General features: G+C 35.0%; 1 protein-coding gene and 1 long non-coding RNA gene across 2 annotated transcripts; one reads left to right on the top strand and one right to left on the bottom strand.

Annotated features, from left to right (window-relative positions):
* Positions 1-110: 110 nt before the first annotated feature.
* On the top strand, positions 111-13057 carry l2hgdh (L-2-hydroxyglutarate dehydrogenase). The gene is given in 10 exon segments (NM_001145595.1): positions 111-217; positions 1961-2076; positions 2153-2304; positions 4801-4932; positions 5885-6047; positions 8244-8278; positions 8424-8591; positions 8683-8840; positions 10937-11068; positions 12862-13057. Coding segments are annotated over 10 exon segments (1359 nt in total).
* On the bottom strand, positions 9562-12123 carry LOC147841161 (uncharacterized). Its single transcript, XR_015506261.1, has 3 exons — positions 11978-12123; positions 11613-11879; positions 9562-11299 (listed from the first exon to the last, which is right to left on the bottom strand). It is a non-coding gene; the product is annotated as an uncharacterized LOC147841161 (long non-coding RNA).
* Positions 13058-15205: the final 2148 nt, after the last annotated feature.

Genomic DNA, 15205 nt, shown 5'->3' with positions numbered 1-15205 from the left:
ACATTCAGCGCCCTCGCGGAGACATTCCTTTACCCGAGAATAATAAACCGGACAGACCAGCAGTATGGTCACACGGTTATTATTACAAGTGTTTTAGGAAAAGTCCAGCTATGCTTTGTGGAATAATGATGAGAACTTTCGGTAGCGGGTCTGTGTGCGCGCGCTTACTGTCACAGAGAGCAAAGTCTGCAACATGCAGAGCTGCACATCACAGCGGGTGAGAATTACTACAACAATGATATAGAGAGTACTTAAAATCGGAGTACAGCGTACTTGGAATGATAGTAAGCTTTCAGATTGTACCCTCACATGAAGTGCTGGGCTGAAAGTACTAAAAGTCTATCAGGTGTACTTTCACTGTTAGTGCATGTACAGTGATACTGTGCTGGTCAGAGTTCATTCAGTGAGACTTCAGCTAATGATGGACTGGTTTGTTGTGTAGTTCAGCGAAACTAAATGAACACTGTGTCAGTTTATTCACAGACATGTACATAATGTCTGACATCTTCGTCTGTAGAAAAAATACAAGATATTTTAAGGAATGTTGTTCCCCATTAAGTGTTTGGTTAACTTCCATTACATTGAGGAAAAAAATATTTATTCGTGTTCCACAGAAAAATAAGATGTCATGTTTCGAAGCACGTGAGAGTAGCTAAATAATGACAAAGTTTATTTGAACCATTATTTTAAAGTTATTATTTTTTATCTTATCCAAATAGCTTGCAATACAGAAAGCATATTTTATAACTAAAAGTCATATTAGTGCTTAAGTTTTCTTTATTGTTCTATTTGTTTTTCATTTCAAGTAAGAAAAAAACAGAATTTTTCGATAATTTTCCCTATTATTGATTATGCTGATGTTATTTATAAGAATACCTCTGATATTAATTCAAAACCTTTAAATACTGTCTTCAACTCTCGGCATAGGTTTGTTTTAAGATGTCTGTATAGAACCCATCATTGCATATTATATGAATCTCTTGCTTCAACACATTTTTCGTTGACAATATCATTGGTATTTGTTTCTTTTTAAATATGTTTATTTTAGTTCCCCCTCATATTTAAAGCTTTTAGTTTCATTTACCTCCTCATAATCTCTATGACATATGCTACAGAATTACTTTTTTTGTTCAAAGAATTAGTGGCCGTAGGTTCTTTTAATACAAAGCTCTTTTTGACTGGAACAATCTTCCTTCTTATTTTAGATCAATTAAGTCATTTAGTCTTTTCAGGACTAATTTATCTTCTTTTTTGGAAACAACTTGTAAATGTTGTTAATATTGTTTCCAAATTTAATGCTTATTATTTATTTGTATATCAAATTGTTTGTACTTTTGATTATATGTTTTTGTTTGTTTAGGCTGTGGGGTTTGTTTTGTTTATCTGTATGATTGTTATGTGCTGTTTGACTTATCTACTTCTTAGGTACCCCCTCGAAAACTGGATGGCTTATCTCAAAAGGGCTATCCCATTTAATAAATTTAAAATATGCTGTTTTAAAATAAAATATTATACACTATGAAGAATTATACATAATAAAAGCTAAAAGTGAATTCAGGCATCACAAGTGCACAATAATTTGACAAAGTATAAAAACAACAAAAAATGACAGATTTCCAAATGATTGGATTTAATAGTGATATTAACTTATTAGTGTTATTTAACATTGAAAAACTGTAGAGGTAAACTAAATATAGGTAATCTGAGAAATAAAACTGTCCCGGTTTTGAGATTTGTGCTGAAAACTAATTGCCGAACAATACATTTTTTATGCTAGCGGAAAAATTTTTAATTTTTTAAAATGTTTTCTACAAACAGCAATCCTTGTTTGTTTTTGGTTATGCACTTAAATTTCCTTTAGTTAACAGATGATTAATTAATAATAGTGGCAAGTCCAATGAGAATGAACAATTAAATATCTAATATTGATTAATAACCCATATTAATCCATTATGTGCAGCTCATTCGATGTGGCCATTATTGGTGGAGGGATTGTTGGATTGGCGTCCGCCAGAGAGCTGATCCTCAGGCACCCAAACCTCAGCTTTGCCCTGCTTGAGAAAGAGAAAGAGCTGGGTAAGTCTGCATTAGTTCCTGATCTTAATATTCACATTGAGTTCATGTGGATTTCTTAGGTGTTATTCTCCCGCAGCTCTCCATCAGACAGGTCATAACAGTGGTGTAATCCACACTGGGATTTACTACACTCCGGGCTCTCTGAAGGCTCAGCTCTGTGTCCGCGGAGCCACACTCGCTTATGAGTACTGCCAGAAAAAAGGGGTTCCGTATAACAGATGTGGCAAGGTGAGATCGAGCACAAGGCTTCTAACACCACAGGCCCCATTTACACATGCTATTGAAGAGGAAAAGACCATTCTGTCATCTTTTACTCATCTTTCACTTGTCACAAAACTGTTTGAGTTTGTTTCTTCTGTTGAACACAAAAAGACGACGATTTGTAGAAAGCTGAAAACCTGTAACTGTTGACTTTCATAGTATTTATTTTTTTGTGTGAAATACTATGGATGTTAGTGGTTACAGTTTAAACAGACATGCTTCAAACTGTCAAGATAGCTTTTATTTTATTGTGTTAAACAGAAGAAAGAAACTCATAGAGGTTTGGATTCACTTGAGAGTGAGTAAATAGTGAATAAACTTTGATTTTTGGGTGACTTGAGGATGTGTATTTGTTGATCCACTAATCTGATCTAATACAAGTAAGTTGAACTAAAATGTTTTTAGCTGGTTAGCTTTTGGGTCGGAGAAAACCTACCTGCAAATCATCTACAGTACCTGCAAAACCACAGTATTATATATATATATATATATATATATATATATATATATATATATATATATATATATATATATATAGCAATATCACACAAGTAGTTTTATCTGGCTGTATATCAGCACTGGTGGGAGGGGTGCGTTGGCGTACGAGGTCGCAGGCCGAGTGCCTTAGTGTCCCACCAGTGACGATATACAGCCACATTGCACTGCTACTCATGTGATATTGCATTTATACAACAGTTTGACAGCGTAATCGTGTGTATGAAAAAGAAAATCAAACACAGAGGATCTAAAAACCCTTTTATAAAAGGAACTACTTTCCTCTGCCATTCATTCACATCTGCAGCTGAAGTTAGAACAACATAAACTTTACTAATTCACCGCCACTTAAGAGCTAGTATTAAAATGATTCTATAGCGTAATGTTTAAAGTGATGACAAAACAGCTGCTTTTGCTGACATTTTAAGATTGTAAGGCTGAACCAATGCATGAAATGCCATCAGTCTACAGAGATATCTCCCTACAGTATTACAGCAGTATTTCTCTGTTGCAGTCGGGATATCACTATAATTAACCCTGAAAAAAAGCATCGCAATCACTAACAGATTGCTGTTGTGTTTGTGATAAGGAAAAACGCTAAACACAAGTGGACATTTCTTCTTTCTTTCTGTTTACTGAACTAGTCTGCAGTAGTGAAAACAGGGGACTCATTGGAAACAGATGGCAAACCAAAAAGTAACTCAAAGAGCCCCATCTCACTCAATACATTACAATGGTATATTAAATACAACACTACAATAAACAAAAGAGAGAGAGATCGACTTAGTCACTTACCAGTTTTATAATGTTTAATCAGCAGTAGTTAGAAATTACGATTTTTATTTTTAATTTTTCTTATTATGCCATCTCTGTCGCCATCTTGTGGATGGACAACGTCAACCGTCTTTGGTCTGCTCAGCATGTAAGGCTAATAGCCACCACCGCTTTGTCTTAGAAATTATAAATACTTTAAAATAGGCACTATCCTTATAAATAAACTGCATATTTGCAGTCTAAACAACTACATTCTCAACTAAAAAAAGCCTCAAAAGTACATCATGTTGTTCAAAAGCAGCAATAATTGTCAAACTGTAAAGTGTCCTCTGCTTGTTGCTGTATGTGGGTGGAGTAATACACAAGGGTGAAGGGTAAAGAGGTCGAGTGTGCTCTCAGCCAATCAGATTCAAGAACCAGACAACTGTTTTGTGTGTGTGTGTGTGTGTGTGTGTGTGTGTATATATATATGTATGTATGTATGTATGTATGTGTATATATATATATATATATATATATATATATATATATATATATATATATATATATATATATATATATATATATTGTATTTATTTATTATTATTTTTTATTTTTTTGGCAGTGTAGAAATGCTTGAGGACGCTGACTCACTGAATCAGTCACTCATGTTCCTTCGGTTTAGTCCCTGATTTATCAGGGGTTGTCACAGAATGAACCGCCAATTACTCTGACATATGTTTGTGCCCTTCAAGCCACAACCCAGCAATGAAAATACATTACCTCGTTAACCTCCAATGCTGGGAAACACCCACACATTCTCAAAATGAGGATGCTGTCAAATAAATAGGTTTTCTGAATCAATTAGCTTTTAATAATTAAATTAGGCCAATTGTGTAATAATGCCTTGTGTTTACCCACGTGAACACAGAGAGAACATGCAAACTCCACATAGAAATGCCAACTGGCCTAGTTGTGACTCGAACGAGTGACCTTCTTGCTGTAAGGCGACAGTGCTACCCACTGAGCCACCTTGCTGCCCCTGTCCATAGTCCCTCCTCTCAAAGACATTAAAACACATTGATATCCCAACATATGCCTCCATGGTTGATTTGTAATCTGATTGTCCAAAATGCATCTTAGTGCTAGTGTAAATAATTATCTCTTGTGTATGTGCGCGCGCGTGTGTGTGTGTGTGTATTTGTGTGACTTCAGCTTATCGTAGCAGTGGACAGAGAGGAGATTCCCCGTTTAAAAGCTCTATATGAGCGTGGTCAGAAAAACAATGTGCGAGATCTTCGACTGATTGACGCCAAAGCCATCAGAGAGAAAGAGCCGTATTGCAGGGTAAGTGACGCTATCTGTGTTAATGAAAGACAGGGTACATATTCTCTTGTTGTGTGTGTATCATTTATTGGTTTGATCAATAACCAACAGATTGCATAAGTGCCAGCACAGGTGACCTTAACCCCACACTGATGATAACACTTAAATATTAACCTATCATATATGCATTTATATGTTGTAGGATGTGTTTTAAACTCACTAATAGTTATGTTGGTTTGTGTTTAGTTTAACACATATTACTGTTGGGGTTCGTACGATTTCTTAAAGAGCATATGGTATTTTACAGTGTCTTGATATTGTTACAACAGTGTTTAAATGCATCTTTGGTCAGAAAACTTTGCAATTTTAACATTGAATATGCACTTAATATTAGAGTCATTAATCATCTGAGTCATCTGTACACCCCTTCCTTCAGTAAGCCAACTCTGCTCTAATTGGTTAGCTGAAAACAAAATGGCCATTTCAGAGTAGTTGTAGATCAACAGGAAAAAGATTAGAAAACATAAAGCGATTCAGAGTCCAGGATGTCTTTTTTTAATCATGCACTTTGCAGACTGTTAACTTTGAAGGGCAGCTACATTACAAACTTTATACAAGATATTAAAGAAACAGATAACCAAAGACTGGATTTATTTAAACAATGATAAATTAAATAGAAATAGAAATCGATTCTGATATTTTTAAATGCATTGCTATTCTCTAGAATCATTTCTAAGCCCATTTTTTACAGCAAAAAGTGCTGTATACTTTACAAACAGCTATACTCTGCTTGCATTTCAGTCCTTAAAGCTAGGGATGACAGAACCCAAAACGCAAGTGTTTCGTAACACTGCACTGAAGTAAACTGTGAACATAAATAATTAAACAAAGATTATACTGCAGAATTGAATGTTTAACTCCATAGTCCATATGATAGTTGTGGGTCTATGACAGTTTCTTTCTTCATACATAGGGCATCATGGCATTGGACTCTCCATACACAGGCATTGTTGATTGGCGGGAAGTTGCTTTGGCGTATGGTAAGGACTTCCAGGAAGCAGGTGGCACCGTGATGACTGACTATGAGGCATCTGACATGAGTGTGGCAGCAGAGAGTCAAGCTGACAGCACTAATGGTAAATCACATGACTTTACTGATGCCATAGTCCTTTTCTTTTCTTTTCACTTTTGCAAATGAGGTATTATTTAACCCTCCTTTTGATGTATGGGTCAAAAATGAACTGGCCATCCATTTTAACAGTGTTTTTTTTTAATCTTGATATTTGGTGACTTTTCCTAAAATGATCCCAACATTAGAAAAACATTCTCATGACTGCTGTAGACATTTAGGGTACAACGGTTGTCCTTCGGGTCAATTTAGACACCGCCACCTACAAAATCATCATTACGCTACAAAAACTACTGGCACACACACCCAATAAGAATCTGCTTCTCTAACTTTTATGAATAGTAGCTTGGTAAAAACCTTTTACATTTATGCGGGTACTTATAGCATTAATTCAATTCAACCTTTATTTTTATAGCGCTTCTACAATGTAGATTGTCAAACTAGCTTAACATAGAAGTTCTTAAAACTGCTTCAGTCCAGTTTTCAGAGTTGAAGTTCAGTTTAGTTCAGTTCAGTGTTGATTAAATTTCACTGCTGAAAGTCCAAACACTGAAGAGCAAATCGTTAGAAATTATACACTTTACTTCAGTCAAAAACAAGTGTTGGCCACTGATTAAACATCCATGAAAAACTCCACATTGATGAGGAAAACTTTTATTCACAGAATTAAGGTTTGAAATTAAATTGATCTGCTTTATTTTAGATGAATGAAGTTTTTTGCAGAGGGGATTTTGAGGTTCTCTTTTTATCACTTATAATCAGTGGTGGAAAGAGTACTGCGAAATCCTACTTAAGTAAAAGCACCATTACTTGCCTAAAAATGTAGTGCAAGTAGAGTAAAAGTATCTGTTGTCAATATTCCTCAAGGTATGAGTAAAAAGTAGACCTTTCAAAAGTACTCAAGGGTAGTGAGTATTATGCTGTAAAAAGCTGTTGCGTTTACATGTAATTGCCCAGCAGGCACACAATGTCATAAGACATTAATATAAGGTTTGATTTAGGTTGTGACTTCAGGTGGCCAAAATTCAATGTCTAAGGGACAACATTATTTTGATGTCTAATAACAACATCAAGTGATAGGCTATATTTAATTGAGTTTAGGTTCTGTTGGAAAGTGACCAAAATCCAACGTTGAGCCAACATCTTAAACCAACATCATATTGACGTCAAATACTGATATTTAGATATCAGGTATGGCAACCAAAATCTAACGTCTCATAGACGTCATAGTGTAACATCCACACAACGTCATGCTGTAACATCATTAGACGTTGATATTTGTTTGGAGGTTGGACATTACATTGGGTTCTGACGTCAACCTGATTTTCACTTCCAAACAAAATGCAACGTCCCCATGACGTTTGGGGTACAACTTCAATCTGATGTCATGTTGACATTTGTACCTGCTGGGTGTTTAAGGCCGTTTCGGTCTTCATACAGTAAACATCCATAATTTTTCATCAGTGAAATGTCTTTGGGTCAATGTGTATAAAGACTTTGGACATCTTCTTGAACACTTATAATGCTTCCAAACAGTTTGCTGAAATTATAAATGACTCAATTTTCTAATCCCTATAAACAAGAAAAAATAAAGTAGTGACGCAGTTTGAAGTAGTGGAGAAAAAGTACCGATAGCACTAAAAACGTACTCAAGGGAAAGTAAAAGTACACATTTTTAAAACTATTTAGTAAATTACAATTCCTGAGAAAAACTAATCAATTACAGTAATTTGAGTATTTGTAATTTGTTTCTTTACACTACTGCTTATAATTGAAGAAAGTCTGTCTGCAGCCTGCTGTTTTCCCCACATTTTTATGTTGAGTAAAATGTTGCGTATATATTATTTGGCATGTTGTTTATGAACCTATCCCTCTGTTAAAATCGTTCAGTATGTAGATAAAAAATTTATGAATAAAAAAACACATGCTGAAATGGAGTTTTATGGTTTAGTGCAGGAGGAAAACTCCTTTTGAGAAAGCAGCCTTTAAAAATATGTATTCCAGTTGAAATCTACCAAAATAAATCAACTAATTGTGCTGAATAATTGCTTAAAAGTGTATTTTGGATGTCTTTCCATTAGGCATTCGTTTTTGTTTTTCTTTTTAAATCATGAAAAGCCAAAACGCCTAAGATCTCAAAATCTCTTTTTTGGCATTTGTGTCTTTCATTAATAACTCTATTCATCCCTCTATTTTTGTTTAGGGCAGAAATACCCCATCATCATCAGAAGCTCTCAGGTGAGAAATGAATGTGTGTGTGAATCTTGCATTTGAAGTGCTTTATTTGTTGGTCACTTTTGATAAAAGTGTCTGCTAAATGATTGATTGTATTGTATACACGTCGGTAAGGTTGTTGTTTGAGGTTGCCAGTGTTTGTGTGCAGGGCAAGGAGGTGCGCTGTGCTTTTGTGTTGGCGTGTGGTGGTCTCTACTCTGACCGCTTATCTGAAATGTCTGGCTGTAGTTCAGAGCCTCGTATCGTTCCCTTCAGAGGAGATTACCTGGTGCTCAAGCCAGAGAAAAATTACCTGGTCAGAGGCAACATCTACCCCGTGAGTGGAGACTCTCAAAACAAACATATCATATCACATATATTAGAATAAAATTGAATACAATGTTTAAGGACTCTGTTTGTGTGCTGAGGTGCCAAACCCACGATTCCCATTTCTCGGAGTTCATTTCACTCCTCGAATGGATGGAAGTGTCTGGCTAGGTCCAAACGCGGTGTTGGCTTTTAAACGAGAGGGATATAAACTCTTTGACTTCGATGCACAAGACTTCGTTAACGCACTCTCATTCAGGTACATGCTCATTTACATCTGGGGTTAATGCAGAAAATTAAAGAAATTAATGCATTTATTCATTAAAGTTGCACTGGATTGATCAAAAATAAGTTAATGATTTAAATATTTTAAATTATTTTAAATAATGTTTTTTTTTCATCAATAATTCCTGAAAAACATATCATGAGTTTTACAAAACTATTCTAATAATTGAATATTTATTAACTATAATAATTTTAATTAAATATTAGGGCAATTTCTGAATGATTATGTGACATTGAAGAATGCAGTGACTGCTGAATGTTTTTTTTTTGCATAAAGAAATTTGATTTAAAATGTATTAAATTGTATTTTTAAACAAATAAATGCAGCATTGATTTAGAATAACAGACTTTTAGAAAAAAAAATAATAATCTAGAAAAAAATAGTTTTTGAAATTTTTGTTTCAATGCAAATTAATTAAAAATAATTACATTTGTAATATATATATATATATATATATATATATATATATATATATATATATATATATATATATATATATATATACACACACACACACACACACACACACACACAGTTGAAGTCAGAATTATTAGACCCCCTTTGAATTTTTATTTATTTTTTTTAAATATTTCCCAAATTAAATTTAACAGAGCAAGGACATTTTCACAATATGTCTGATAATATTTTTTCTTCTGGAGAAAGTCTTATTTGTTTTATTTCGGCAAGAATAAAAGCAGTTTTTAATTTTTTAAAAACCATTTTAAGGTCAAAATTATCACCCCCTTTAATCTGTTTTGTTTTCGATAGTCTACAGAACAAACCATCGTTATACAATAACTTGCCTAATTACCCTAACCTGCCTAGTTAACCTTATTAACCTAGTTAAGCCTTTAAATGTCACTTTAAGCTGTATAGAAGTGTCTTGGAAAATATCATGTAAAATAATATTTACTGTCATCATGGCAAAGATAAAATAAATAAGTTATTAGAAAGAGTTATTAAAACAATTACACAGAAGAAAAATATACAGGGGGGCTAATACTTTAAATTTGTTAAAATATAAGTGATCAGAACCAAAATTCAATATTAAAATACTTGCTGTATGCAATGAAATGTTCACACAATACAAGCAATATACAGCGGGGAAAATGAGTATTGAACATGTCACCATTTTTCTCAGAAAACATATTTTTAAAGGTGCCGTTGACTTGAAATTTTCACTGGATGTTAATAACAACAAAACTGAAACTAATTGGATTACAAATTAAGTTATGTATAAAAAATTAAATGACACAGGGAAAAAGTATTGAACACATGAAGAAAGGGAGGTTTAGAAAGGCAGTGAAACCCCAGAGAGCAGCTGAAATCTCTCAGTAGTTCTTTAGCAAACCTCTGCCCTTTATCAGTGTAAACTAATATGAGCTGCTTCAGTCCAACATCTACACTATCAGGATGATAAAGATTAAGCTAGGTTGGACATTTTAGTAAGACAATGGTATGAAACACAGCCAAGAACACTCAAATGCTTTCAGAGAAAGAAAATCAAGCTGTAGAATGGCCCAGCCAATCACCTGACTTGAATCCAATAGAAAATACAAATTAAAGATTAGATTTGATAGACAAGACCCACAGAACCATCCAGATTTTTACACCCTGTTGAAGTCTTTGAAAAACTCACAGCTGAGCAATGCATTTCTCCATATGTCATTCCATTGTTATTACACATAATTCATTTTTCAGATTTTATTTTGTGTGTGTGTGTTTGTATTGTTTAGGTTTTTACCAAAATCTGGTTTAATTCTGATAAGGATAAAATACACTTATTAACCTGTTAACCTTCATGACAAAAAAAAAAAGCTCTAAAAGTTCTAAAAACAAAAAACGCTGAGGACAAATATCCATCTCTGATAATATGTTGAAACAGTTGAATTAATGCAAGTATTTTCATAAGATTATCAATTTCACTTTTCAAATCTTCAAATAATGGCCCCATTTACCTCCATTGTACGTGTCCCATTGTAATCTCGATTTGTGGTGCTTTGAGATCAAAATTAGTTTTGGTCTGCGTGTGTTGAATAAAAACACTCAAGTGTGCTTGATGCTTTCAGTGGTCTGCAGAGACTGGTCATGAAGAATGTAGTGTATGGAGTTGGAGAGATATATAGAGGTGTGTTTCCTGGCGCTCAGGTGAAGATCCTGCAGAAATTCATACCCGAACTGAGCCCCAGTGATGTCATCAGGTATGAACACACAAAAACACACCTGAAATCTGAAATCGTGAAATATATGAAATAATGCTTTCTTGTTTTGGGAGGAAGCAGACTATTGACAGCCCAAAATTTGTCCAATTTACCTAAAACCAACAATTTGTTTGTACGATGATAACAACTGGCAAAGGGAATGGCATCTGCATACAAAAACACGGTGCCAATCGGTGGAATCAGATTTTATTCCCAATGTAGAATTGGTCACTCCAGCAGGCATGTGCACACATAGGGCTCAACCTGTGCAGTGCACATGCCCTTTTTAGTCTTGGATAGAAAGTGCCCTTCCAAAATTATCAAAAGTGCCCCCGTGACGCGGCACACCTTTGGTCCCGCCCTTCAGTCGACGCGCGGCAACACCGCTCTTGAGTACGCGCGCGACAACACAGCTGGCATCCACTCTGCAGATCTGCACCAATCTCTCCCTAACCCCCCCACACACACACACCCACACCCCCGCCCCCGCTCTTCCAAAAATTTATCCACATGCCCTTTGGACAGTCTCTGCACGGGCCTGCACTCCAGGATGACACACAATCTAAAATTGAAATGCACGTCCATTTTTGTTTATAGTTAAATTGTCAGATTACGTGATTTTGAGGTACTGGGCATGGCTAACATACTTAACCATGCCCGTCTGGCTGTCAGTTTTAACAATAAGCAGAAATGGTGAATGCGAGATGTCAATTAGGTTGTAATAAGTCTCCCGAAACTCTCATCCTACTTTTCCTACAGCCTACTTTACTACATTCAATCAGCTCACAGTAGAAAAAACAAGCCACACCCTCTGTATTCTCATTTAATTTTTCGTTTCTCTAGAAACTGCGTCACAATACAGGAAAAAAAAAACGGTCACAGCTTCCAGTTCATGTGGACTTCAAACACTAGCTATGTTTCCATCCAAAGATATCGAAATATGCGCAAAACTGGCAAATTAGCAAATATTGCAATGTTTCAGAGTCAAATAATAATCGAATGATGAATAATCCAATAATAATATTGTCACTTGCTGATAAACTAGTGAAGTTTTCAAAAAGATAAGCAGAATTTGCTGAGGTAGGAGAAGCTGTGTAAGTCTTTTCCTTATAAATCACTTGCACCTCAGAAGACGAGCAGAGAACATTTTGCACTCAGAACTTTTAATCAAATATCATAACCTTCCTTCCACCCTCAAAATGACTTCACTTCTGGTCACATGGAATGCCTTCAGGGTGGGGCTATCAGTGTGTGCCCTGCTTTCGTCCATTCATCATTCTTCCTCCATTTTATTAGAAAACACCCATCTCAAAGAGCATAATCATTCACACTCTCAGAAATAAAGGGACAAGAAGAACAATAGGTACACATTTGTACATAAAAGATCCACATTAATACCTCAAGGGAACATATTAGTACGTGAAAAGTACAAAAGTGTACCTCTTAAAATTTTTAGGTACTAATATATACTTATGAGGTACCAATATGAACCCTTTAAGTACAAATGTGTACCTTTTTTTTTTTTTTTTAAAGTGCCACCCCAGTGACAGCTCTCGTCACTTTATTTCTGAGAGTGCATCAGCCAACGTTTTTTTTTAATTTCAGGACCGTTTTAAGTGAATGTACATCACGTTAGAGCAAAAAAGGACAATCCTAACTTCCGCTTCAAAGCGAATTTAATATAATCTATATCTGCAGTATACATTTTCTTGCCACAGCCATCGAAGTTGTAATGGGGTTAAGCACAAACAAACAAACCTCATTGCGTTTGGCTTATGTGTGTGTTTGTGCAGGGGGCCCTCAGGTGTCCGGGCACAAGCTTTGGATGCTGAAGGAAACCTGGTGGATGATTTTGTGTTTGATGGTGGGAAAGGAGAGCTGGGCAGTCGTGTTCTGCACGTACGTAATGCACCATCTCCTGCTGCAAGCTCATCTCTGGCCATCGCTGAGATGATCGCGGATGAGCTGGAGAAGAGATTTCAGCTGTAGACGCACCTCAGATGATCCTGTCTTTGTTACTTTTACACACTCATTCAGAGTGGAAAGCCGTCATTAGAGCTTTTGTTTTTTAACTTTTATAGTGTTGGAGCAGTAATAATGCAACAGAATTCTGGTGCTCTTTTCTAATGTGTGTTTCTGGGAATTATGCTGATTTTTGGGAATGTTGTGTGTTTAAAAATATGATGATTTATTAGGAAAAAGCAATCACTGCCTTTATGTACAAAGGTAGTTGGCGTTCAGAGACTATTTTCACTCCATTACTGGATTTGTAAATAATAAAACTAATACAACTTCATGGATGGATCCTAATGTTATCTTTATTGTGTTATTTAGAAGAATAACTCTTCTGCTTTGTGTTTTATGATTCAGAGTTTTCAGTATTCTAGAGGTTTTAAGAGTTAAACTGTTGTAATTCCTATGATTTTCCAGATTTTTAAGTGTGTTTTTTGACTTGCAATTCTTACTCAATTATTCAATGCATGATCTTGGAAAAAATGCATATGATGCTTAAATATTTTATTAATGGACATGACTGTTAGACATAGAAGAGTCAGACAGTCTATGAAACTAAATGGATTCTTCTTTTGTTGAGGATGTGACTCAAAATACACTACCTGACAAAAGTCTTGTCGCCTATCCAAGTTTTAGGAACAGCAAATAATAACTTGACTTCTAGTTATTCATTTGGTATCAGGACTGGCTTATATGAAAGGCAAAAGCCTCTAGATTACTATTATTTGACCAAAATAAAATATGATCATGCCTTGATTTTTAATTATTTAATTAGGATAGTAAGGTCTGACTTTTAGACAAAGTCTTGTCACTAAACTGAAATAATGTACAGTATAGAATATAAAGTCATGGTGCAGTGGGAAAATAATGAATATTGTGTATGACTCGCATGATCTTGAAGGACTGCACTCATACATCTCTGCAATGACTCAAATAACTTATTAATAAAGTCATCTGGAATGGGAAGGAAAGCGTTCTTGCAGGACGCCCAAAGTTCATCAAGATTCTTTGGGTTCATCTTCAATGCCTCCTCTTTCATCTTACCCCAGACCTGCTCAATAATGTTCATGTCTGTTGACTGTGCTGGCCAATCATGGAGAACCTTTTTTGCCTTCAGGAGCTTTGATGTGGAGGCTGAAGTATGAGAAGGAGCGCTATCCTGCTGAAGAATTCACCCTTTCTTGTGGTTTGTGATTTAATGGGCAGCATGAATGTCTTGATACCTCAGGCTGTTGATGTAGCCATCCACTCTGCAGATCTCTCACACGCCCCCATACTGAATATAACCCCAAACCATGATTTTTTTTCTTTACCAAACTTGACTGATTTCTCTGGGAATCTTGGGTCCATGCGGTTTCCAATAGGACTTCTGCAGTATTTGTGATGATTGGGATTCGGTTCAAACAGATGATTCTACTGCCACTTTTGCAAGTGATCAACTAGAAGTCAAGGTATAATTTGTTGCTCTGGGATCGACGACAAGACTTTTGTCAGGTAGTGTGAGATGCATATTGATATTTTTGTGCATCTTGAAGGGTATGTGCCCCATAAAAAAGAACAAAAAAACATGCCAGAGATATTTCTTTGTGTTAACTTGTTTTTGTTCATGGAAATGTTTAGTTTAATTAAATGTAAATGTTTAATTTAATTTTAAATACATTCAATTATTAAAATGACATTATGATTAAAATATTTTTTTTTATTAACAAACACAACCGTATAAAAGAAAGAAACATAAATAAACTGATGTTAATGGAAATATTGGTGCTAATAAATTAAATTGTCAGAAATAGTGTAAAATTAAATAGTGTAAATGAAATAAATTATCCAAAATTATAATCAAATTATAAAACAAAAACAAGTCAGACACGTTCATGAAACATTTTTTTAAAATAAATAAATAAGGAAATCAATGTATAAATATTAAATGTGGTACTCTAACGAGTAGGGAAAATGCAATAATGTACCCTAATGGAAACTAAAAGATCAAAAATTATTTTCATTCATTCATTTTCTTTTCGGCTTAGTCCCTTTATTAATCAGGGGTCGTCACAACAGAATGAACCACCAACTTATCCAGCATATGTTTTACACAGCGGATGCCCTTCCAGCTGCAACTCATCC

The sequence above is a fragment of the Danio rerio genome, chromosome 13 (genome assembly GCF_052040795.2).
Source record: "Danio rerio strain M-AB ecotype USA chromosome 13, GRCz13ab, whole genome shotgun sequence".
Lineage (NCBI taxonomy): Eukaryota > Metazoa > Chordata > Actinopteri > Cypriniformes > Danionidae > Danio > Danio rerio.
This window is presented reverse-complemented; position numbering and strand designations above follow the sequence as displayed.